Source organism: Eschrichtius robustus, chromosome 3 (assembly GCF_028021215.1).
Source record: "Eschrichtius robustus isolate mEscRob2 chromosome 3, mEscRob2.pri, whole genome shotgun sequence".
NCBI lineage: Eukaryota > Metazoa > Chordata > Mammalia > Artiodactyla > Eschrichtiidae > Eschrichtius > Eschrichtius robustus.
Window position 1 is genome coordinate 148,092,112 of NC_090826.1, and position 26,718 is coordinate 148,118,829.

General features: G+C 35.9%; 1 protein-coding gene across 3 annotated transcripts in view; it reads right to left on the reverse strand.

Annotated features, from left to right (window-relative positions):
* The window catches only part of RPS6KC1 (ribosomal protein S6 kinase C1), a 201,017-nt gene that overhangs the window by 96,570 nt on the left and 77,729 nt on the right, over positions 1 to 26,718 (reverse strand). For 2 of the 3 annotated variants that reach the window (XM_068541439.1, XM_068541441.1), the window contains one exon: positions 19,564 to 19,926. The exons of the other annotated variant lie outside the window; for it this stretch is intronic. In XM_068541439.1, the coding sequence (XP_068397540.1) occupies positions 19,564 to 19,926 (363 nt within the window). The remainder of the gene's footprint in view (positions 1 to 19,563; positions 19,927 to 26,718) is intronic. 3 annotated transcript variants of the gene reach the window in all.

Consider the following 26,718-nt stretch of genomic DNA (forward strand, 5'->3'; position numbering starts at 1 on the left):
CTTGCTATGCCTGCATCAACACTTCTGGGGAAGCTGAAACTCAATTACATAAAATCACTGAGCAAGCCACTTGGTTAAAAAGCTGAATCCTTCAGCAGGGTTGTTCTTTGACTTATTTGATTTTGATTGGTTTGGATCTTGGGGACCATGGCTCCAAAATGCACCCCAAACATGAGAATTATCCTGCTTTTTTATAATCATAATAATCTTTAAACTTTGATCACATTTCTCAGTTAAGCTAAGAGTTTGATCAAAAGGGGAGAATTTAAAAAAAAAAAAAAAGAAAAAGAAACAACATGTCCAAAATGGAGTCACTTGTGCTAAGCCCATGTCACCAAACCAAGACTTAATACCTAGTCTAACTGTAATTTCAACCTTCCTCAGGATTGGAATCTTAACCAATCAATCTGGAATTTCTCAGTCAGGATCAATGAGATAATATGCATGATAAACCCTTTTGACCCCAAAGGAAGGTGACCTTGCTCAAAATAATCCTTATTTTTATTTATGACTTCCTTTTCCCACCCCCTTTCTGCCTTTAAAAACATCTCCTTTTCTGGAGCTCCTTAGAGCTCCCTGCTACTTGCTAGATAGGATGCTGCCCAAGTCATGAATCCATTAATAAAGCCAATTAGATCTTCAAATTTACTCACTTAAATACTGTGTAATACTGTGTGAAAACTAACACATCGTTAGACCATAGGGTGTTAAATGCCTACAGAGATAGTTTTCTCTTAGATTCAACAATTTCTTTCTGCTCCCTAACCTATTTTTGTTTTGCATTTTTAAAGGGGAGAACCCAAAAGACCAATCATTCAATTCCTTCAAAACAACACTGCTTGGACAGTCTCTTTCTGACAATAAACTCTTCTAAGTAAGAAAGTAAATAAATAAACAATCCCTTAAATGTTCCTTATGATGATTGATGATAATTATCCCCTAAGTGTCCCTTATGTTCTAATCAAATGGCTTCTAAAAGATTAAGATAAAAAGATTAAAAGGAGCTAGAGACATATTGAAGGAAAAAGGAATAAAGAATTAAAACCAAAAAGCTAAATTTTGTCTTATAAGATGGAATAAAAATAAGATAGGGAAAAATCTGGAAAGGAAACTCCACATAAACTTACAGTTTTTTATCTGCCACACAGATAAATATGGAAAGTCCCCCAAACCATACAAAAGCTTTTGCTCATTTTTCACTAGTTTTAAGAGACATCTTAAGAGAAGCAGCAAATCTATGGAAGACTCAGTTCAACAATTGTTTTCTTGATGTCATGATATGGAATCACATTTCCTTTGAGAGGATGTAAAATGATCAACAGAAATACTGATTATAAGCAGTTAATTCTTCTCAATTCCGTAAGTTTCATAGCCTCCATTAATGCGTCCCCACCTTAAAAATTAAATTGCCTTAGTGTATACTAGAATTAGAAAAGACTCCATCCCATCTTTCTTCAGACTGATTTAAGGTGAAAATTACATATCGCCACACTTAAACAATTCAAAGTATGTGTCAAGCACTACTCCCAGAGTATATCACATGTGAAGCCCATTTCAAGATAACAAAGAAAATCCTCCCAGCAACTGGCTTTCTTTAAGTAAGGCACAAGAGTGAAAAAGTTCTCCATACCACTTATTCCTGCCTCTCCTACCCCTTTCAGAAGGAAAGATGTCTAATAGTTACTGAACATCTATTATGTTCCAGACACATAGTCATCTCAATGTTTATGGTCATTTCAATGTTGTCATAGGACATTACATATAGAAGACTATCAATAAAATTTTGTTAAACAAATGAATGGAAAAGTAAATGAATGATTTTTCACCAATATTACACAGTCTGATTACAATACCTTCACGCCTAGAGATGATTCAATTATCTCCTTCTATAACTTAGTGCCTTTCATAATAGTCACGTAAAATACACGTCAGAAAATGTGTATAATTATTGTCTTTATCATCTGTGCAGGTGAAATGCATAAAAAAGGAATATAGCATAGAAGTGGCATGGCTGGACTAAAAAGAGAATCTATATTTGGTTTAATTTTATGAAAAATTATCATAACAGTATCCGTGAGGAAAATACACCACAGATATTCTAAGTAATTATAAATCACTGTATAAAATAAAATGAAGCCTATGAACTCTATCGTTTGACAATTACAATTTTGGAAAATGTGATTCTTAACAATTTGTAAAAGTATGATACAATGATCTGGTTATTTTTCAAATGAAACACACTTTGAGACCACTAAGAGAAATACAGTATAATCTTCTGAGAAAAAGCAGATATACATTTTTAATACCTCCTAAAAGAGAATAAATAAGCTGGACTTCCATGCAATTTATAACTAGCTCAATGTTTAATTAAGCTATAGCTTAAGCTGTAAATTATGTAAAAGTATGTAACTCAAGTAAAAACAAAATAATGATTAAATCCTTGCCCAAGTGCCTAACGACCTGCCAGCACTGAAATAGCAGTAGTTTTTCACTTAGGGTATTTTAGTTTTGTTTGGTTTATTTTAAAATACTCGTAGATATCTACATTTCTTCTGATCAGAATCAAGGTTTTTTTCAATAATCACAGGGATTAAACCAACCCTCTCATTTTATGTTTTTAAACTGTGCTGCTGAAGATATTAAAATGTGGTGATGCTGATGACAGAGACCATCTAATAAAAAACCAAAAAAAAACTCGAGAATCCTCATCTCTCTTTTGCTATAGAGCAGCTGTGCCTCACACAGATTCACATGAATGAAAATATTTAGACGAGAAACCACCCACTTAGTTTATTTTCCATATGACTTTCCTGTAATTATTTTGTAAACTGTTCACACAACAATACATAAAAACATCTGCAAAAACAGGTAATTAATGTGTCAAGCCAAACTAATGCATTTTTTATGGTGTCCATGCTTCGTCAACTGTAATTATAACTCTTTTTTAAGCAAATGATGATGTGTTTGTTGCAATGTGCAAGTGGTTATTTTAGATGCTCTGTTTACTCTTCATACAATCTGAATATAAAACTCCACAGCTACTTTACCCCACATCAATGCTTTACCTAGCTTTTTGCAGAAGCAGGAAAGTGGTTCTCTTTTCCAGGCTATAATTTCCAGTGAACACTTTTGTCATTAAAACATGAAACTCTCAACATAAAAGTCAACACCAAAATAGCCAACAATTCAAGAAACATATGCCAGCAGATGATTCATCCAGACTTTCCTCCTTCAGTTGTAACCATGTGGAAAGGCAGCACTTTATGCCCATCGGCTGCAGTACGTTGAGCCTCCTGATCATCAGAGGTTCAGAAGGTTCATTATTTTTTGAATGTATGATATTCATTCCATCTAGACCACCAAACACATATATCTTTGACATGAGACCAACAAATGAAGAATCAAAACCTGCCCAAAGCATACTGCTTCATATTCAATTTATCCTGCTTGAGTTCTAACTACATGAAAGATCATCTTAATTATCATTATTACTATTATTATACATTAACAATATTGCATACCAATAATCGTCCTCAGATGGATATTATTCTAGGCCCAAGGTATGTGATCTCTAAAGTTCTGTTTCCAGAGGTAACAAAATCTGAAATTAAGGAAGAAGCACAACCCTATAATATTCTTATAGTGTCTCTTCTCTTTCTAAAAAGGGCAACTTTTAAAACATCTATGGTGAAAACCTGTAGTATTAAAAAACTGTGGTAATAAAGAACTCTTAGAAAACAAGGTTTTTCTGTTTATTTTCACAATCAAAATTTTTAGAGATAATGTAGAATTAGCCCTTCTGGGTCCAAGCTTATATAACGCTTTATTTTGATACAAATATTTCTAAACTGAGTTACTCCATTCTTCCCCTGATTATTAGCTACTGTGATATGCTACAGGTGTCTATTCAGATGCTAGAATATAGTATAGGTGTTTGTCTATCCCTACCTTGTTCCCAAAAAGAACATGAGAAAAGTATTAGAGTAAATCGCATGACAGTTTCCCAGCTGCCAAGTTTGCATTTTAGGTCAAATGCTAATTCTGGACAATTTGGGGTTGAGTCTAATCAAAACAGAATAGAGTCCTAGTTCCCAGGATGCTGAAATAGGAAAGACAAGACCAAGACAAGGAAAGGAACCAAGACAGAAGCTTATTTACTAAAGCTAGAAATCAAACTCAGGGTCATATTAGCAAGAAATAACACGGAGTTCCCACTACTTAAATAGCTACAAATATAAATGTAATAATGCATATAATTAATGTCATTTCAAATGGATGAATTCTACACCTTGTCAAACTTTCGGGACAAATATACTGATGTCTATGTGGAGTGCTGATGTGCCTACAGGAGTCATGTTAAGCCTATTTGACATTTTCACAAGCTGCCTTAATGCATACTGGCTATTTACTGCACATACTTTAAGATTTCACTTATTTATCACCTCCTCCAGAAGCCTTCCCTACAAGCTTTCTCCTTCCCCCGGTCAAGTGCCCATTTATATGTATCTATAGAATTATTCTCATTCAAAAATATTTATAGAGGATTTTCTATGGAAAAGCCACTATACTAGAAGATACAATGATGAATGAGAAAATTCCTTGCATTCAAGGACATTACAAGTAAACAAAGAGATATTCATTCAATAAATAATTGCATAAATAATTATTTCATTGTAAATATGATAAGTACTTGAAGCAAAACAGTGTGCAATGACAACAAGATTCAGGAAATCTATTCTGGTCTGAATAGAGGTGAGGAAAGGCTTCACTGAGGAACTGTCATTGAAACTGAGACCTGATGAACAAGGGGATATCAACTGAAGCAACACAGAAAAGCACTCAAACAGAGCACAGCTTATGTGGAAGTTCCAACACAGAAAAGACCTTAGTGCTTGCCAGGAGGTAAAAGGCGGCCACTGTGGCTAAAGAAGAATAACTGAAGAGGAGTGGTTCAAGATGAGCCTGGAGAGGGAGGAAGAAGCCAAATCATTCATAGCCTTGTAGACCATAGTATCTTTGGATTTTATCCTCAAAGCAATGAGTTTAATGCAAGAAACTGGCATGATTAGACTATTTTTAAAAGATCACTCAGACTACTCTACTGGTAGAGATAGAATGGATTAACATCAAGCAAGAGCAGATCAGGAAAAAAATTATAAAGTTGTTAGGAAAGCAACGACAGAAGGTAGGACTTCCAGGATATCAGAGAGAGGAACTGGAGAAAACCTCTTCCCAGACAAAACTGGTCAAAATTATCAAAAAACAACAAGTCTGGAAACTGACTACAGACATAAAAAAAATTAAGAAATATTTATATAAGAAAAAGTACTGAACTGCAATAGAGAAGCAAGGGTGTTTTAACATGCAGCTACTCCTACCCAGCCCTAGCCCAATGTCGATAGCAGATGTGAGAATCAACAGCCTTCCTGCTGCCGACGGGAGGCTAGTCTGATATCCACTGAAAAAGTTCCAGGCTATTGAAATCAACAGCAAACAGTGACAACAGACAAGCCAAAAATTTAACAGGAAAATCTGAGAAACAAGATAGTCACAGCGTGCTTTGCTAAGCTCCCATATATTCGTGGGGATCTTGAAAGTTATACACATGCACAGAAAAGACCACAGAGGGCCACAGCTATCCTCTCACTCTTGGTGAACAGGAGACCATGCAAAAACAGAGAGTAAAAACCAGGCAAGACTCGTAAACCACCTGAATTTTGAATGCCCTAGCCCACACACAGACACTCTCAGCAAATGGCAGAAGCCTCACTGACTGAGGCAGTTTAAGCATAATCTCTAAAGGATCACTGTCTGACCACAAACAACAACAAACAACCCTAGAAAAACAGAGGGGAGGAGGTAGAATCTTACAGTTGCTATAATATATTATCTAAAATATCAAGTTTTCAACAAAAAATATGAGACATGTCAAGAAACAGGAAAAGTATGGCCCATAAACAGAAAAAAGAAGCAGTCAGTAAAAACTGTCTCTGAAGGGACTCATACGTAAATCTTAGTAGACAAACACTTCAAACAATTATTATAAATACGTTCAAAGAACTAAAAGAAACCATGTTTAAGGAATTAAAGAAAGCACAAAGACAATGAATCAACAATACAGATTAACAATGAAAACACGGAAATTGTGAAAAAGAACCAAATAGAAATTCAGGAGTTAAAAAGTACTCAACAGCACACTGAGCTGACAGAAAAAAGAATCAGCAAATTTGAAGATAAATGAGTAGACATTATCCAGTCTGAATAAAACTCAACAATAAAAAAAAAAAAAGAGGGAGGGTGTGGGGGAAGAACCAAATTCAGACATAAAGCACACTAACATACAAATAATGCAGTCCAAAAAATAAAAGAGGGGGGGAAAACACAAGAAATGAATATTTTAAAGAAATAATAGGTAAGGGACTTCCCTGGTGGTCCAGCGGTTAAGACGCTGCGCTCCCAATGCAGGGGGCCCGGGTTCAATCCCTGGTCAGGGAACTAGATTCCACATGCCACAACTAAAACAGCCCACATGCCGCAACTAAATGAGCCCACATGCCGCAACTAAAAGATCCCGAACGCCACAACGAAGATCCCGCACATGGCAACGAAGATCCCGCATGCCACAACTAAGACCCAGCACAGCCAAATAAATAAATATAAATATATATTTATATATATACATAAATATTTTTTAAAAAAGAAAGAAATAATAGGTGAAAATTTCCCCAAAATGATCTACATATCTAAGAAGGTCATCAAATACCAAGGATACAACAAACATTAAGAAGGATAAATGTAGAGATTCACACCCAGATATATAATAGTCAAACTGTCAAAAGCCAAAACAGAAAATCTTAAAAGTAGCAAAAGATAAACATTACTTATCACATACTAGGGAATTTCAACAAAATTTAACACCTGACTTATTATCAGAAAAATGAAAACCAAAAGGCAGTGGTATGGCATATTCAATATGCTGAAAAGGAAAAAAAACAGTCAACCAAGAATCCAATATCCAGGAAAACTATCTTTCAACAATAAAGACAAAATAAACATTCTTACGTAAACGTTAAGAGAATTTGTTGCTAGTAGACCTGCCTTACAAGAAATACTGAAGAAGGAAAAAAAAAAAAAAACCACAAGAAAAAAAGAAAAGGAAGTGACACCAGAGAATAACTGAAATCCAAATTTAAAAAATAAATAAATAAAGAGAGTAAGGAAATTACTTAGGTAAAATTTTAAAAAGACAGCATAAATATATTCTTTTCATTTCTTCCCCAAACTGGTTTAAAAGACAAGTAAATTTAATCAATAATTATAAAACTGCATTGTAGGGCTTTTATATAAAGATGTAACATATATGACAATACTAGCAAAAAGTAGAAGGAAAGGAAGGAAGCTATACTGAAGCAAAGTTTCTCTTTATCACTAGAATTAAGGTAGTTTTACTCTGAAGTAGAATGTTTTAAGTTAAAATGTTTATTACTGTAATCTTCAGAAAAACCACTATGGAAAATCATAGTCAAATCAAAGTCAAAATGAGATAGCCTAGGAAAAAAAACAGATAATAAAGGTACCCTAGAAAAATATCTACTTACCACAGAGGAGGTAGTAAAAACAAAGAAGAAATGAGACATATAGAAAACAAATAGTATGACAGCAGACATAAATCCAATGATATTATTAAATGTATATAGATTAAACATGCCAATCAAAAAGCAGAGGTTATAAGACTCAGGTTTTTTTAAAAAAAAGGATCTAACTACATCCTGTCTACAGGAGACAGACTTTGATTCAGACAACCAGGTTGAAAGTAATAGAATGGAAAAACATATATCATACAAAAAGTAATGAGAGAGGTAGATAGCTATACTAACATCCAACAAAAAGATTTTAAGAAAAAAAAAATTTTACTAGAGACAAAAAAGATTGTAATGTTAAAAAGTTAAATTAATCAGTAAGATATAACAGTTATAAAAAAATTATGCGGCTAATGACGGAGTCCCAAAGTAGATGAAGCAAAAACTGAAAGAAATAAAGGGAGAAACAGACAATTCAACATTACTCAGAGCTGTCTCAATAACTGCTAAAACAGAAAAAATCAGCATTCATTTTTTAAATACACTTTCACTGGGTACAGAATTCTCAATCGACAGGTTTTTTTTATTTCCATTATGTTAAAGATGTTAATCAGTTGTCTACTTATTCGCATTATTTATGACAGGAAATCTGATGTCACTCTTTTCTTTGTTCTTCAGTTCATGTTTGTTTTATTTTTCCGGCCTGCTTTTAACTTTAAGATTTTTCCTTTATCACTGGTTTTGAGCAATTTGATTATAATATGCCTTAGTGTTTTCATGTTTGTTATGCTTGGGGTTTGTTGGGCTTCTTGGACCAGCAGAATGTTTTAATTGAATTTGGAAAGCTTTTAGGCATTACTGAGTTTTGTTCTGGGATAGTTATGTTTCTTGGAAGCAGTTTCATTTTGGCAGGTCTTACTTCTAAAGTTTGTTAGGGTGGGCCTAGAGCTAACTATTACTCCACCCTACTGGAGCAAGACTCTTCTGAGTATTCTACCCAATTCCCCATGGTTGAGGTTTTCAAGACTACCTTTTAGGAACAGACACTATTCCCAGCCCTGTGTGAATGCCCAGAATGTTTCCCCTGATCCTTTCAGGGAATCTTTCCATGACTATGGAAAGTTTCTCCACATCCGTGCACTAATCTGTACTCTGCTAAATATTCCAGGGGACACTCTGTAAATCTATATACGGTCATCTCTTCTCTAGATAAAACACTAGACATCAAGTAATGACCCTGCAAGCTCTAACTGCAAACTCTAGCTTTGGCCTTTGTGGACTCTCAGCTCCATCACTTCAACTCAGAGGTTTTGCCATGACCCATCTGGCTTCCCTGTTCCCTGTCCTTGAGCCTGGAAACTCAACACAGTAAGCTGGACAATCATAAGACTCATCACATTTATTTCCTGTACCTCAGAAAACACTGCCCTTTATTACTTAATATCCAGTGTCCTGAAAACCATTGTTACATATACTTTGTCTGGTTTTTTAGTTCCTTCATGAAGGAGAGTAAATATAGTTACCCTGTTACCCATATTGGCCAGTAGTGGGAGTCCTAGTTTTAATGCGGCTAGTGGAAAAATTTAAATGTGTCTTACATTATATTTCTATTATACACTGTTACTGTAGATAGTCTCCAAAACTATGTAATGCCGAAATCATCTAAGAAAGCAGGGTAAGGAGCTTAAGAAGGTTAACAACCAAGAATCAACAAACTTCAACTGTTAAATGCCAAATGGAAAAGAAGGAGCTGGCAAAGTAGATTAGAAAAGGCAACCTAAGAGAGAAAATGAAGAAAAGTGCGGTGTCACTGGAAAAGTAGAAGAGATTTAGGAAAATCAGAGATTGTATGAAACACAATCACTGCAGAGTGTATAGATGTGAGTTAACCAAGGAACATCAAGGATAAGTAACATTATTGAGGGCCCAGTTAAGATTAGTAACAATGAATTCATTTTGGTTAGCAACCTCTGTAAACCAGAAATATGGGAAATTCATGGATACTCCAAAACAAGTGGATAACTTAATCCATAGCTGGGGATCTGCCAGGTAAAAGTGATGTAAGGTCAAAAAGCAAGGGAGATTAAGGTATCTGCCAAAAGACTTTTTGAAATGATGGCTCATGAAAACTAAGATAAATACAGAAATAGAAACAACTGAGAGGTGCTAGAAAGAAAAAGTGGATAGGTTAGCCATCAAGAGGTACTAATAAAAGTAATTTGAAGACTAGGAAAGTACAAAGTAATGGCATTTTTTAAATTGATTGTTTGCCATTCTCTGCCCTCTAATAACTCATCTTTGCCTCTTCTCATTTTTTATTCCTTCAATTATTGCTTCTTGTTGCTTGGATAAAGATGGGCCTTTTATTAGCACTGCAAGTCAAGGCACTGTTCCCCCTCCAAGTACCAAACCAATCAACTACAACAAAAAATCCAATTTGGGGTACTTTGTTTCTAATCTCTGATCCAGCAAACAAGTTTATCCTTTGAGCTTCCTGATACTTGAGTAACTCTCATTCAAAGGAATAAATCAATGGTCAAAACTGTTTTCTAAAGCACTTGAGTATATGTCATTATGACTGCACAGAGACTAGCCACATTCATAGAGCCTGGACATGTTCTAGAACCAACCCTACAATTCTGAGCTAATCAAAGTGACTCAAAGGAAACCTAGAAGTGTATGTAGGTTTATGGTTTCTCCAGGAATTCTATTCCTCACTGTGGGAAAGAAAAATAGTCAAGACCCAATAAGAGACGAAGAATGACATAGCAGTAGTACCACAGCACACTAGGTCAGCTTTTGAAATATGTCTGAACATCCCTGAGAGCCCAGCACACATAGACCCAGGTATGGGGTAAACTACAAAAAATGGTTTGGTACTGCTTATTATACCATTTACCAGGATGAAAATTGCAGAAGATGGTTTGCATCTCTCAGCTAAGTAGCAACATCGTAAGTAGGCTCACAGGTCAAAAATATCAACAAGTTTGACAAAAAATTAGATACCAACAACATCCAGAAACTCTTTTCATCGTGATATTCATAATGTATGCAGGAGATTTAAACAGAAACAGGAGAGGGGAGGGATGGAGAGGGGAAGGGAACGGAGAAGAAGGGATGGGCAGAGAGGAGAGGAGGTCTCATTGTTCAATTTTATATTTTTATAAAAAAACACTGTATATTCACTATCACAGTACCTGCTACATACAAGTAGTAAAAGCTTGTTGAATGGTCAACTGAATGATAGATGGTTGACTGAGCAAAGAAATAAATGGGTAGAAGGAAAAAGAATAAATATGCAAAGTTTTAAAGACACAAGTCTTCTCCAGGAAACTGGAGAAGACTTGTGTTTCCATTTTAAAAAGCTCATTTAATTATGTGTGCGAAGTAGCATGGCAGAGTGGAAAGAAGGCAAAATTTGAACTCAGACCTAAATTTAAAGCCTGGCTGAAACTTTTACTGGTTTGTGTTGCTGAGCAAATTGCTTACTTTATATAAGTCTTAGTCTTCTCCATGTGTAAAATGGGGATTCCAGTATCCACCTTACAAACACAATAAACCAGCAATGTTGGCACCTAGAACAAACTGAACAAAACCAGCTCTCAAATCAACTCTGTAATTCATAATGTAGCCCACAGATGGGTGTTACTAACAATGCTCGCCATCTGGTAGCTTCCTGTTTTAAATAATTATTCTTGCTAACTAGGTGCCAAGCTTTTAGAATCATTATATTAAATGTCTGCACCCTCTAAGTTTTGGTGTCCTTAGACAAAGCCCAGCATGACCAGCCATAGCTCAGCTTATAGGTTTGCTCTGAGGATTAAAAATAACGTTAAGAAAAACCCCTTGTACAGTGACAGGCATGTATTAAATAATAAATTATTGTTATTTAAATATTTTGTTAATACCTTTTGTCATCCATTTGCCACTCTACATTATCACAATTATTCCAATAAGCCCACACTAAGAATACAGATTAGTCATATCAGCCACTTGCAGAATATATAAATAAAACAGAAATGAAAGGTTATGTACTGAAACATTCTCTTCAAAGATTCAAGTTGATTCCTCCAATCTTGACTTTTGGATTTTCCCTCTTAAATCCATAAAAATCTCTTCTGGACTGAGAAGAGTAGAGGGCACCTTAATTTCAAGAGCCATTTCTAGACTGAGGAAATAAGTGTCGGATTCAAAAGGAGAATTCAAAGTTACCACTATCAGGGTATGCTTTTTCTCTGCTGGATGGGCAAATAGAACTGCTGCTACTGTGTTTTGCATCTAACCTCAGCTGTGCAAACACGAATTAAGTAAGAAAAACATCAAGCCATCTTTATCAGATCTCCAAACAACCTAGACAAATTCCTTTAAATGAATAGTTTAGTTAGGATGAATAGTTAGTATGCAGAATAAAAAAATTTGCAAACTCTTAAGAACCCCTTTACAAAGCACTTCTACTTAGCTCTGAAAGATTATTTCTCTGGATTATCAGATATCCAGAAATAGTTATTTTATTAGAAAGCATGCCAATCCAATCTAAGGTCACAGGTAACAATTCTCACAGCAAGAGTTAAATCAAAATGACTCATAGGTATAACTGGTTATAGTGATGTCTCAATAACAGTTGCTCCAAGGACATCTCTTCTGCTCCTAAATGTCAAGTTAGCTCACAAGCTGGAGCCCCCAATTTCCCCACAAATTAAAGAATAAAGTCCATTATACTCAACATCACTCGACAGTGATACGCTGAAACATTCTCCTCTAAGATCAGGAACAAGACAAGGATGCCCACTTTTGCCACTCTACTCAACATAGTACTGGAAGTCCTAGCCAGAGCAATTATGCAAGAAAAAGGGAAGAAAAAAAAAAAAAGGCATCCAAATCAAAAGGAAGAAGTAAAACTCTCTCTTTTTGTAGATGACATGATATTAGATAGAGAAAATCCCAAAGACTCCCCCAAAAACTGTTAAACTAATAAACGAATTCAGTAAACGTACAAGATACAAAATCAATATACAAAAATCAGTGTTTCTACGCACTAACAACAAATTATTAGAAAGAGAAATTAAGAAAACAATCCCACTTCTAAACGTATAAAAAAGAATAAAATACCTAGGAATAAATTCAACCAGGAAGGTGAAAGATCAGTACACTAAAACCTACAAATAACTGATGAAAGTAATTGAAGAGAAAAACAAAAGATATTCCATGCTCATGGATTGGGAGAATTAATATTGTTAAAATATCCATACTACTCAAAGTGATCCACTGATTGAAAGCAATCCCTATCAAAATTCCAATGGCATTTTTCACAGAAGTAGAAAAAAAATTCTAAAATTTGTATGGAACCTCAAAAGACCCTGAGTAGGCAAAGCAATCTTTATTAATCTTAATTTCAAACTATATTACAAAGCTATAGTAATCAAAACAGTATGGTAAGCCAAAGCAATCTTGAGAAAGAAAAACAGAGCTGGAGGAATCAGGCTCCCTGACTTCAAACTATACTACAAAGCTACAGTAATCTAGACAGTATGGTACTGGCACAAAAACAGAAATATAGATCAGTGGAATAGAATAGAAAGCCCAGAGATAAACCCACACACATATGATCACCTAATTTATTACAAAGGAGGCAAGAATATACAATGGAGATAAGACAGCCTCTTCAATAAGTGGTGCTGGGAAAACTGGACAGCTACATGTAAAAGAATGAAATGAGAACACTCCCTAACACCATACACAAAAATAAACAAAATGGATTAAAGACCTAAATGTAAGGCCAGACACTATCAAACTCTTAGAGGAAAACATAGGCAGAACACTCTATGACATACATCACAGCAAGATCCTTTTTGACCCAGCTCCCAGAGAAATGGAAATAAGAACACAAATAAACAAATGGGACCTAATGAAACTTAAAAGCTTTTGCACAGCAAAGGAAACCATAAACAAGACCAAAAGACAACCCTCAGAATGGGAGAAAATATTTGCAAATGAAGCAGCTGACAAAAGATTAATCTCCAAGATTTACAAGCAGCTCATGCAGCTCAATAACAAAAAAACGAACAACCCGATCCAAAAATGGGCAGAAGACCTAAACAGACATTTCTCCAAAGAAGATATACAGATTGCCAACAGACACATGAAAGAATGCTCAACATCATTAATCATTAGAGAAATGCAAATCAAAACTACAATGAGACATCATCTCACACCGGTCAGAATGGCCATCATCAAAAAATCTAGAAACAATAAATGCTGGAGAGGGTGTGGAGGAAAGGGAACCCTCTTGCACTGTTGGTGGGAATGTAAATTGATACAGCCACTATGGAGAACAGTATGGAGGTTCCTTAAAAAACTACAAATAGAACTACCATACGACCCAGCAATCCCACTACTGGGCATATACCCTGAGAAAACCATAGTTCAAAAAGAGTCATGTACCAAAATGTTCATTGCAGCTCTATTTACAATAGCCAGGACATGGAAGCAACCTAAATGTCCATCGACAGATGAATGGATAAAGAAGATGTGGCACATATATACAATGGAATATTACTCGGCCATAAAAAGAAATGAGATGGAGGTATTTGTAATGAGGTGGATGGAGTTAGAGACTGTCATACAGAGTGAAGTAAGTCAGAAAGAGAAAAACAAATACAGTATGCTAACACATATATACGGAATCTAAGGAAAAAAAAAAAAACGGCCATGAAGAACCTAGTGGCAAGACGGGAATAAAGACACAGACCTACTAGAGAATGGACCTGAGGATATGGGGAGGGGGTGGGGTAAGATGTGACAGGGTGAGAGAGTGGCATGGACATATATACACTACCAAATGTAAAACAGATAGCTAGTGGGAAGCAGCCACATAGCACAGGGAGATCAGCTCGGCGCTTTGTGACCACCTAGAGGGGTGGGATGGGGAGGGTGGGAGGGAGGGAGATGCAAGAGGGAAGAGATATGGGAACATATTGTATATGTATAACTGATTCACTTTGTTATAAAGCAGAAGCTAACACACCATTGTAAGGCAATTATACTTCAATAAAGATGTTTAAAAAAAAAAAAAAAAAACAAACAAACAAACAACCCAATCCAAAAATGGGCAGAAGACCTAAACAGATATTTCTCCAAAGAAGATATACAGACTGCCAACAAACACATGAAAGGATGCTCAACATCACTAATCATTAGAGAAATGCAAATCAAAACTACAATGAGATATCACCTCACACTGGTCGGAATGGCCATCATCAAAAAATCTACGAACAATAAATGCTGGAGAGGGTGTGGAGAAAAGGGAACCCTCTTGCACTGTTGGTGGGAATGTAAATTGATATAGCCACTATGGAGAACAGTATGGAGGTTCCTTAAAAAACTACAAATAGAACTACCATACGACCCAGCAATCCCACTACTGGGCATATACCCTGAGAAAACCATAGTTCAAAAAGAGTCATGTACCAAAATGTTCATTGCAGCTCTATTTACAATAGCCAGGACATGGAAGCAACCTAAATGTCCATCGACAGATGAATGGATAAAGAAAACGTGGCACATATATACAATGGAATATTACTCAGCCATAAAAAGAAACGAAACTGAGTTATTTGTAGTGAGGTGGATGGACCTAGAGTCTGTCATACAGAGTGAAGTCAGAAAGAGAAAAACAAATACTGTATGCTAACACATATATATGGAATCTAAAAAAAAAAAAAATGGTTATGAAGAACCTAGGGGCAGGACGGGAATAATGACGCAGATGTAGAGAATGGACTTGAGGACACGGGGAGGGGGAGGGGGAAGGGTAAGATGGGACGAAGTAAGAGAGTGGCATGGACTAATATATACTACCAAATGTAAAATAGATAGCTAGTGGGAAGCAGTTGCATAGCACAGGGAGATCAGCTCGGTGCCTTGCGACCACCTATAGGGGTGGGATAGGGAGGGTGGGAGGGAGACACAATAGTGAGGAGATATGGGGATACATGTATATGTATAGCTGATTCACTCTGTTATAAAGCAGAAACTAACACACCATCGTAAAGCAATTAAACTCCAATAGAGATGTTAAAAAAAAAAAAAAACAGTATGGTATTGGCATTAAAAAGACACAAATATCAGTGGAACAGAATAGAGAGCCCAGAAATAAACCCATGCATGTACAGTTAACTAATTTTTGACATAGGAACCAAGAATATTCAATAGGGAAAGGATAGGCACAATAAATGGTCCTGGGAAAACTGGGCATCCACTTGCAAAGGAGTAAAACTGGACTCCTATCTTACACCATACACAAAAATCAACTCAAAATGGATTACAGTCCCGAATGTAAGACTTGAGACCATAGAACTCCTAGAAGAAAACATAGAGGGTAAGCTCCTTGACATCAGTCTTGGCAATAATTTTTTGGATTTGAAACCAAAAGCAAAGGCAACAAAAGCAAAAATAAACAAGTGGGACTACATCAAACTAAAAAGCTTCTTCTGCACAGCAAAGAAAACCATCAACAAAATGAAAAGGCAGCCTACCAAATGGGAGAAATATTTGCAAATTATATATCTGATAAGAAGTTAATATCCAAAATACACACAAAATTCTCACAACTCAATAGAGGAAAAAAAATTAATCAGATTTAAAAATGGTCAGAGGAAGTGAACAGACATTTTCCCAAAGAAGAGATACAAATGCTTAAAAGGTATATGAAAAGGTACTTAACATCACTCATCGTAAGGGAAACCCAAATCAAAACCACAATATCACCTCACACCTGTCAGAATGGTTACCATCAAAAGGACAACAAATAAATGTTATCAAGGATATGGAGAAAAGTGAACTCTTGTGCACTGTTGGTGGGAATGTAGATTGGTGCAGCCACTATGGAAAACAATATGGAGGTTCCTCAAAATATTAAAAATAGAACTACCACATGATTGAGCAATTCCACTTCCAGGTATACATCCGAAAGAAACAAAATCACTACCTCAAAGATACATTTGACCTCCATGTTCGCTGCAGCATTATTTACAATAGCCAAGACATGAATCAACCTAAGTGTCCATCAGCAGATGAATAGATAAAGAAAATGTGGTGTATATATACAATGGAATATTATTCAACCATAAAAAAGAAAGAAAGAAATTTTTCAGGGTACTATGCTAAGTGAAGTGAGTCAGAGAAAGACAAATACCATATGATCTCACTTATATGTGGAATCTAAAAAGAACCAAACTCATAGAAACAGAGAACAGACTGGTGGTTGCCACAGGCAAGGGGTGAAGGTGATCAAAAAATACAAACTTCCATTTATAAGATTAGTAAATCCAGGGGATGTGACATACAACATGGTGACTATAGTTAACAACTGTATTGTATATTTGAAAGTTGCTAACGGAATAGATCTTAAAAGTTCTCATCACCAGAAAAAAAAAATTTACAACTATGTGAGGTAATGTATGTTAACTAAACTTACTGCAGTAATCACTTCACAATATATACATATATCAAGTCATTATGTTGTACACCTTTAATACAATGTCATATGTCAATTATATCTCAGTAGAACTGGAGAAAACATTTTTTTAAAAATAATGTCCATGGGGGCTTCCCTGGTGGTGCAGTGGTTGAGAATCTGCCTGCCAATGCAGGGGACACGGGTTCGAGCCCTGGTCTGGGAAGATCCCACATGCCGTGGAGCAACTAGGCCCGTGAGCCACAATTACTGAGCCTGTGCGTCTGGAGCCTGTGCTCCGCAACAAGAGAGGCCGCGATGAGAGGCCCGCGCACCGCGATGAAGAGTGGCCCCCACTTGCCGCAACTAGAGAAAGCCCTCGCACAGAAACGAAGTCCCAACACAGCCATAAATAAATAAAGAAATAATTTTTAAAAAATAATAATAATGTCCATGTGTGGTGACTGGTATACTTTTAAACAGAATCCACAGACTAGAAGCACTGCCCTGACATTACATTTAACAACTAGTTAAATGTATAACCATGGGCCTCAAACAGAAGTTATTTTACATTTTGGTTAAAATTAGAATCCTGTGATTGTGGTTCCCACAGTTTGTATGAATAAAATTGAACACATTATGAATAAACAATAGAAGGTTACAAGCAATTAGTTGATTATAACTTTTTAGATTTGATGGCATATTAACCACAAAAACTAATCCCGGCAGAACTGGAGATTGTGCTTTCAGAGAGACAAGCGTAAGTTAAATAGGACAAATATGTTTAAATAGTAACACTCCTTAAGCTAGAGGTTTAGTAGGTTTGGTATCAAGTTCCAGTGGAGAAATAATTCACCACCATAATCACAAAGTAACTAACTAAATTATGTACTTTTTTTGTTATTGGCTGACATGCATCCCTAATTCTCATTTTGAAGCAAAGATTTTTATTTTTCTGGTGCCATCAAGTGGTGACATTATGAAGTGTTCTAAGGTTAAATGCAAGTAACTTTTAGACAGAAAAGTATCACACTGATGTGTTTTATATCAATATATATCACTTTTGTGTTTCAGCACAAAATTATATAGAAAGAAAAGGGCAAAATATCAGAGCCAACTGTTTGGAACTCATCCCCATTTTAAACTCCCAACCGCAAATGAAATTTAAGACAAAGAAGAAAAATGAGTAGATCATTAAGACCAAAATGCTCCACTAGCAGACAAAAAAAAAAAAAACGCAAAAGACTATGAAACTATTTGAAAAACAAAAATTTATATCAAAATGATATATCAATCAAACCATAAGAGATGCTCCCTCCTGAAGTTCCATTAATGTGGCAGTAAAAAAAAAAATTATTTTTAAGGCAAAACCCTGTAAGAACAAAGAGGCTGAGAGAGAAAATAGCAGCAACAAAATTTTAGAAGCTAAAAAGTAGATGGATGAGTGGTTATTGACTTGGGCAACTCAAGGAAGCTGCTTGACTTACACAGCACTTTAAATCTGTCCAAAATTTCAGGAACTAGTGGTTTTAGGTAGCTGTGGAAGTTGAGTGTGAAGGCTAAAAACAAGAGAATTCATCAAAATCCTGGTTAAGAAGTAATTAGGACACTACTACACACACTCCCTCTTCCACTCTATACAGTCAAGTATTCATCTTTAAACTACATTAGAAGACGGAAAGTTTATACTCTAGGAAGAGTAAACAGAAGTCTTCTAGACTATAGGACACCAGGCATAGTGAGGGTGGGAGTACTGTAGTAAAAAAGTATTAGTAATCCAGGAGACTGTGGTAATCTAAATGGTACTAACAAGTCAAAGACTACAGAACAACAATGACAATGATGATTTTTTGGACAGAAAACCACTGGAAGAAGGTCCTATCAACTTTTGATTACTGTGTCCAGAAAGTCAGGTAACGAATTGAAGTATGCTTCAATCTGCTTCCATAAAGAAAAGGCAAATGATAAAAATTGACGCTTAAAAAATAAGTAAATAAAATGCTAAGTTCTACTTACAGACATTCAGCAACATTCAGCTCTACATGTCCCATATCACCCACATTAATTAGCTGAGAATTTATCACAACTAACAAAAACAGAATAGTAGGCAAATCCAAGAACCCTTTACACTCTCAGTTTAAAAGCTCATTTCATCTTGTCTCTTCGGGCCGAGAGTAGATGTACTAAAGAATCTCTGTGAATACTCCTGAGATAGGTGAAGGCTGGTGAACATGTCAGAAAAAAACATTATTATTCATACAAAAGACTAAGAGCCTTCATTTTTTTTAATTGTTTTTGCTGATTAACTGATCAAAGCAGAACTTAACTACCTCTGATACTGTCCTCCGTTTCATGTAACTAAAAGTGTATGTCCGTATTTAAGTCATTTAATCTCCAGTAATTTCTCTTTTTCAGTCTTGTTTTTACATAGGATTATACACAAGCAACAGTTATACATCACATACTTTTTCTTCCCCAGATACCAACACAAGAACATGCCAAAACACATCAATACAGATAAAATTGTACCTTGAACACCTTCTAGGAGTAAGTCAACTCCCTTCCTATAAAAATCAGAAGCAGCTTCATAGTCATTTTCTTCTTCCTTTTTTAAAGCCAGCTTTATTAATTCTCCTGCTTTCTCCAAATAATCTCTCTTGCCAAGCTTGGATTTTAAACTGCCAGGAAAGAGGCCACGACTTTCCCGTTCTTCTTCTGTTTTACTCTGTTCACTGTCAGAAGCAACAGCCCCTAGTGCTGAAGAATCCGAAGAAAGACTGAGACCAAAAGTTCTAATGGGAGAATTTTGATTGGAAGCCATTCCATCATCCAACTCAGCAAGAGAATCCACATCAACAGTAAGAGATATTAGATCACTGTCACTGGAGAAGCCTAGAAATATGATCACAATAGTAAACAGATATTAAACTGAGAATCAGCCAAAAGAATACAAATCATACTGACTATTCATTTTTTCATACTACCCATGTCAATCAGGAAGGGTGTAATTTACTGATGGAAGTCAGTGTCTAGCAATTTGTTTCAGCTTAGTTCATTCATTTTTTTTAAATATCTTTATTGGAATATAATTTCTTTACAATGTTGTGTTAGTTTCTGCTGTATAACAAAGTGAATCAGCTATACATATACATATATCCCCATATCCCCTCCCTCTTGCGTCTTCCTCCCACCTTCCCTATCCCACCCCTCTAGGTGGTCACAGCACCGAGCTGATCTCCCTGGGCTATGCAGCTGCTTCCCACTAGCTCTCTATTTTACATTTGGTAGTATAGTCAATGCAACTCTCTCACTTCGTCCCATCTTACCCTTCCCCCTCCCCGTGTCCTCAAGTCCATTCTCTACATCCACGTCTTTATTCCTGTTCTGCCCCTAGGTTCATCAGAACCATTTTTTGTTTTAGATTCCAAATATATGTGTTACTATACGATATTTGTTTTTCTCTTTCTTAGTTCATTCATTTTTGCGCTGTCTCCCTACAGCTCTAGAAGACAGTCTCCTTGCCTTAATCATCAAACTAAAACTGAGACAAGTCTTTATCTAGCCTTGTTGTCAAAAAGAGCCCTTACCACAAGATCTTGTAAACTATTTATAGAAGGCTGATGCTTGTATACACAGCTGCTGTGAACAACAGCATTATGATAAAAGGAAGAGTAAGAGCTTTAGAGTAAGACAAAACAGAAGTGCCTGAATCCCCGCTCTTTAAAACTTACCGTGTGACCAACAGCGAGTTACTTAATAATATAACTTATCACGCAGGGCTTTAAATGAGGAAAAGAGTTAATGGATGTAACAGCCTATCATTAAATTATAACTATTATAGCAATTACATAATAATTATTTTACAATAATATAATGTATCCTCAGAGGTGTGCTTTTAAGTAACCATCCATATCTGGAAAATGTATGCCACTTACGGTTTTTTTTAACTGAAGTATTTTGAAATTTACATTTCAGCCTCTTCCACAAGCTTTTGGAGGAATCTTTGGTCTGTATTTGCATCTTAGTTTTCTGACATAAAGTGAATAATGGGTGCTACTGAAACATTTAAGCAATGAAAATTACTTCTTCCATTTCATATAACTGACTTCATGGTAAGTGAAGTCATTCTTAAAAATGATTAAGAACCTCAAACAGCTTTTGTTTATATGGATTGTATCTGTAAATATTTACCAATCTTGATATTTTAAAAACAGACTGAATTTTTTTTAACACTAAAGCCCATTACATGTTAACATACTGTTTTTTCCTTTTTTTTTTTTTTTTTTTTTTAATTCATTCTCCTGTTACAGGACCTTTTTATCATTTCAAGTTTGTTTTTTTTTTAATTTATTTTTGGCTGTGTTGGGTCTTCGTTGCTGCACACTGGCTTTCTCTAGTTGCGCCAAGCAGCGGCTACTCTTCGTTGCGGTGCGCGGGCTTCTCATTGAGGTGGCTTCTCTTGTTGCGGAGCACGGGCTCTAGGCACCCAGGCTTCAGCAGTTGTGGCACGCAGGCTCAGTAGTTGTGGCTCGTGGGCTCTAGAGCACAGGCTCAGTAGTTGTGGCGCACGGGCTTAGCTGCTCCGTATCATGTGGGATCTTCCCGACCAGGGCTCAAACTCGTGTTCCCTGCACTGGCAGGTGGATTCTTAACCACTGTGCCACCAGGGAAGTCCCAACATAATTTTTATAAAAATAACTAAGAAGTGCCATTGTGTTACATTTTTGCAAATCTTGTTAACAGAAGATGGCTGCAGTCTCATGACTAATTCTGCACTCAGTCTGTTGTCAGATGTTTTTCTGGTTGGAAAATTTGAAGAAAATGTCACATGGGTAAGTAACTGAAAATGAGGTGAATATTTTAATAGCCTTTTCAAATAATTGTGGCTATTGCTTTTTTGATACTACCAGAAAACTTAACAAAGAGTAGTTTCTTAAAGGTTAGTTTACATGTGGAATATAAATTTCTATCAATGTAATTTCTGTTTCTGTTACATTCAAATCCATGGGTCTGTCTTACACACTGAATGGATCTTTTATCATGCATGAGTTTGTAACATCACACCCTGGTCATTTTGAAAATATTAGTTCCCTGAGTTACACAGATCCTCCAAATGGTGACAAATTTCATTATTACAATATCTCCAAGAAAATCATATTTGCTACTTACCACCACCAACATCATCAGAAAATTCTTTAAGTATTGGAAACTGTCAGGCTCAAAGTGGCTGATACAGGTTCTCCAAAATTCTAATTTGGGACTGAAAACTAGAATTTTATCAGTATTTGGCAACAAATACTGTTAGCTGTTTTGCTCAAAGTGGCTGATACAGGTTCTCCAAAATTCTAATTTGGGACTGAAAACTAGAATTTTATCAGTATTTGGCAACAAATACTGTTAGCTGTTTTCCTTGAAGTGTCAGCTCACTTCATTCATTTTCAAAAAAAAACATTTGCTAAATACCCAAGTCTGAATAATGATAGTTTGTATGTCAATCATTCTTTCAAACAAAAATGGGGTCCCCAGGAAAAAGTAGCTAGTTTATGGCTCAATTGCACAAGTGCTTTTTCTCAAGGCAACCATGGTAGTTCAGTATGCAAAGTGTTTTATGTATACTTCCATGTCATCACACAGAATACCAAGAAGACATGTACCCAAGGGTTGAGATTTAATAAAATTAACAGTTTTTACTGCTTTATCAAGGCTTTAATTCCTAGGTGAAACTACCATTGGTATTACTGCAAGTATGTGCAACAATTACTGTTACAGTCTCATATCACTGTCTTGATTCATGCTCAAGTACATCAGTTTTATCCACCATTGCTTTTGGATCATCAAATGTCAGCAGAGTGGAAACAGCAAATAATTTCCTAGATTATTATGAAAATAGTTTCTGCCTTGGGCATCCCCTGAAAAACATATCAGGAATACCCAGGGGTCTGAAGACCATACTTTGAGAGCCACTGATTTATATCATTAAATAAGATTGACAATAGGGTTAGGCAAAACTTAGGTCTGGGAACAACTATGAGATCTGCATCTCCACTGAATACTGACTGCCAAGTTTCTCATAAAGGAAAATATATTAAGAAGAAAATGACCTCCCCAGGATCATATACTAAGTCAAAATTAAAGGTGGATTTGAGTGTACAATTCTAGATCAGGGACCAGCAAACTTTTTTTCTGAGGGCCACAGGGTGACTATTTTAGGCTTTGTGGGCCATATGACCTCAGTCACAACTAATCAACACTGCTGTTGTAGCATAAAAGCAGCCACAGACAATGCCTACGTGAAAAGTGTGCCTGCGTTCCAATAAAACTTCTTATATGGATGTTGAAATCTGAATTCCATATAATTTTCACATGCCACAAAATAGTATTCTTTTGAATTCTGTCAACCATTTAAAAATGTAAAAACCATTCTTAGCTTGTAGGTCATATAAAAACAGGTGGCAGGCCAGACTTGGACCATGGGCCACAGTTTGTCAACCCCTATTACAGACTCAAATTGCTTACTTCATACGGAATAAAGTAAGTTAGGGTAAAAACATTTACTGGCAGCTAAGCTCAAATTTCAAATCAGCTTTAGACACTACTTTGGCACTCTGTCAATATATCCTGTTTTCAGGGATTTTGGGGTTTTTTTTAATCCTTAGAATGCTCATAAAGTACTAATTTTGTTCCCTAAAAGCAACAGATTTCATTAAATCCACAATATCAGATGAAATTCACTGGACCTAGTGGAAATCTTTTCAATTCTCTGACATTTCAACTGTACAGACAGCACTTAAAATCAAAATCTCTTTATAGCAATCTACAAAATTATTTATCCACTGCTCTGAGCAATATATAAACTTTACAAGAGATTTTTTAAGATAATTTTTAAATATTTTAGATATTCAATACAAATTTATTTCCTTAAATAGTTATCATTATATAACCTGGTCCACTGAAATTAATAAACAGACAAAGAAAAAAAATGTTGTTTATACAGCTAATCACAAAACAAAGGAAATGTTATAGATCTTTTGTCTGCTCTCTGATGTCTTGTCACTATAACCTCCACATCATCTATCACATTGCACTGTTTCATGCTTTGCCTGATTTTCCTTCCTAACAAGAACAATAATACCAAAGGGTAAGAGGGTAAAGTTATGTGTATTCAGTTTCTTGGCTTTTGACCATAAACATCTAGTCACATAGTCATATTTCCTCTTACTTTTCCAACCTTATTTTATTAGCAAAGGAAATTATGATTAAATGAAATTAGATCAGAAAAGTAAGACCATCAAAACACCTAGGGAGAAAGTCAGATAGTAAAATAAAGTAAAAAATAAGTATTCTATACAAATTGTTTCCTTTTCAAATTCTACCTAATTCTAAATGAGTGCTTTTTTTTTTTAATAGATCTTTATTGGAGTATAATTGCTTCACAATGCTGTGTTAGTTTCTGTTGTACAACAAAGTGAATCAGCCATATGCATACATATATCCCCATATCCCCTCCCTCTTGAGCCTCCCTCCCACCCTCCTTATCCCACCCCTCTAGGTGGTCACAAAGCACCGAGCTGATCTCCCTGTGCTATGCAGCTGCTTCCCACTAGCTATCTATTTTACATTTGGTAGTGTATATATGTCACTGCTACTCTCACTTCGCCCCAGCTTCCCCCTCCCCACCCCGTGTCCTCAAGTCAATGCCCTACGTCTACATCTTTATTCCTGCCCTGCCACTAGGTTCATCAGTAACATTTTTTTTTTTTTACATTGCATATATGTGCATTAGCATACGGTATTTGTTTTTCTCTTTCTGACTTACTTCACTCTGTATGACAGACTCTAGGGCCATCCACCTATAAAGGAGGAATGTTTCAAAATAAGCAAACATAAAAACTAGCAGGTTAGGAAGAGGAAATTTTTTAGCCTAAACAGGAGAAGCAAAAGGAAACAAAAAGACTTGTTCTGGTTTAACCTTTTTGGAGGACAACTTGGCAATGCATACCAGATGCAAAACATGCTGGTATCTTTGGCCCAGAAATTCAGCAATTTATACCAGAAATAAACAGAGACATGAAAAAAAGATCCATACATAAGAATATCCATCACAAAAATTAGTGCAATTGGAAATAACAAATTCCTAATGATAGGAGATTATGGCACATCCTTATGATAAAATATTATACAGTTATTAAAAATTGTGTTATAGAAGAATATTTAATGCTAAAGCATTCATGCTCTATTAATCAAAAACAACAAACTGCAAAGCAGTATATATATACTATAATTCTAGTTTAAAACCACAAACACAGAAAAAAATTCTAGGAAGGTACACTAAACATTAACAGTACTTTTCTCTGTATGCTGGGACTGCAGGTGACTCTTATCATATTTGCTGTATGTGTATGACAAGTTCTTAAGGCTCTGTATGTGAAGGATATCAAAGAAGATATAGCAAGAGCTAAAACTGGGAATTTGTTTGTAAATAAAGATATGTTATACAGACATAATTTATAAAATGTAGGCCTGTGTGAATCATGGCCAGCAGCCAGTGCCAAGAAACATCTAACTTAAGAGAGAAGACAGACATGATTATAAAGACAGATCTGTATAAAGCAGACTAACCCCTGACACTTCTTCCTTGCTTATTTTCTTCCTTTAATTCTCCTCTTAAGATGTACCCTAATATACCTGAAAAACCTAACCTTATCATATTTCCTCAACCATACACTGCAACTAATCTAGTATTATCTGATATGTTTCTCTTCCATATTGAAGCAATTTCTACCTTCCCTTCCTCTCAATGAAGGGACTTCCCCAACCAGCTCAAGAAGAACACTCCCCGTCTACCACCTCAGCAATGAATATAAAAATATAGATAGAGGTATGCAAATACTCAGTACCTAGTTTATTCATCTTATATCCTTAATAAATCTACTTAATACAGTGCTTGCTCAACTCCTTGAAATCACAGTCCTGTCATTTAATCTGTTTTTTTACAAAGCTACACATATAAATATCACATGAAATGGACACTAGCTCCCTGAAACCCAGAAAGTTAACAAGTAAGATAGAGAGCTGCAAGCAAGAAAGAGGTTCTCAGTTAAGGTGAGTAGGAAGAACACTGTGGATAAGGCAGGGCAACAACTGACAATACAGAGACTATTTGTCAAAAGTTAAACCAACTTGAAGTCAATCCATGTTTAAAGGGGCCCTCTGGGCCATCATGAGAGTAAAAGGTGCATCCTTTACCAACATCATCAAGTCAAAAACCTAAGCCTTTTTTGGAAAGGGTGGGGGGTGGAGGGGAGTCAAAGGTTCTATGAAAGCGTTCTGCCTCCAGGTTCATATCACAGAGATTCAAGTCTCAGGGCTATTAGAGGGCCCCAGGCGACTGGTTAAAAAGCAGCTACAACAGTTCACCTACCTACCCTCACCTTCTGTGCTTTGAACTGCTCAGAGTAGGGCAGTGTAGTGTAATCTGTCTAGGACACCGTCTCTGAAAGACAGGCACCAGGGGAAAAGGCTGAGTTGCCATAGAATAAATCTTTATACTATAAGCTATCAGAAATCTGTATTTGAAGACCATCTGCAAAAAAGAGATCAGTTTCCTTTAGAACAACAGGTGGTCTCTCATGGCCGACTATATATAAAATACATGGCCTCATTATTATTAGCTGATAGCTTTCA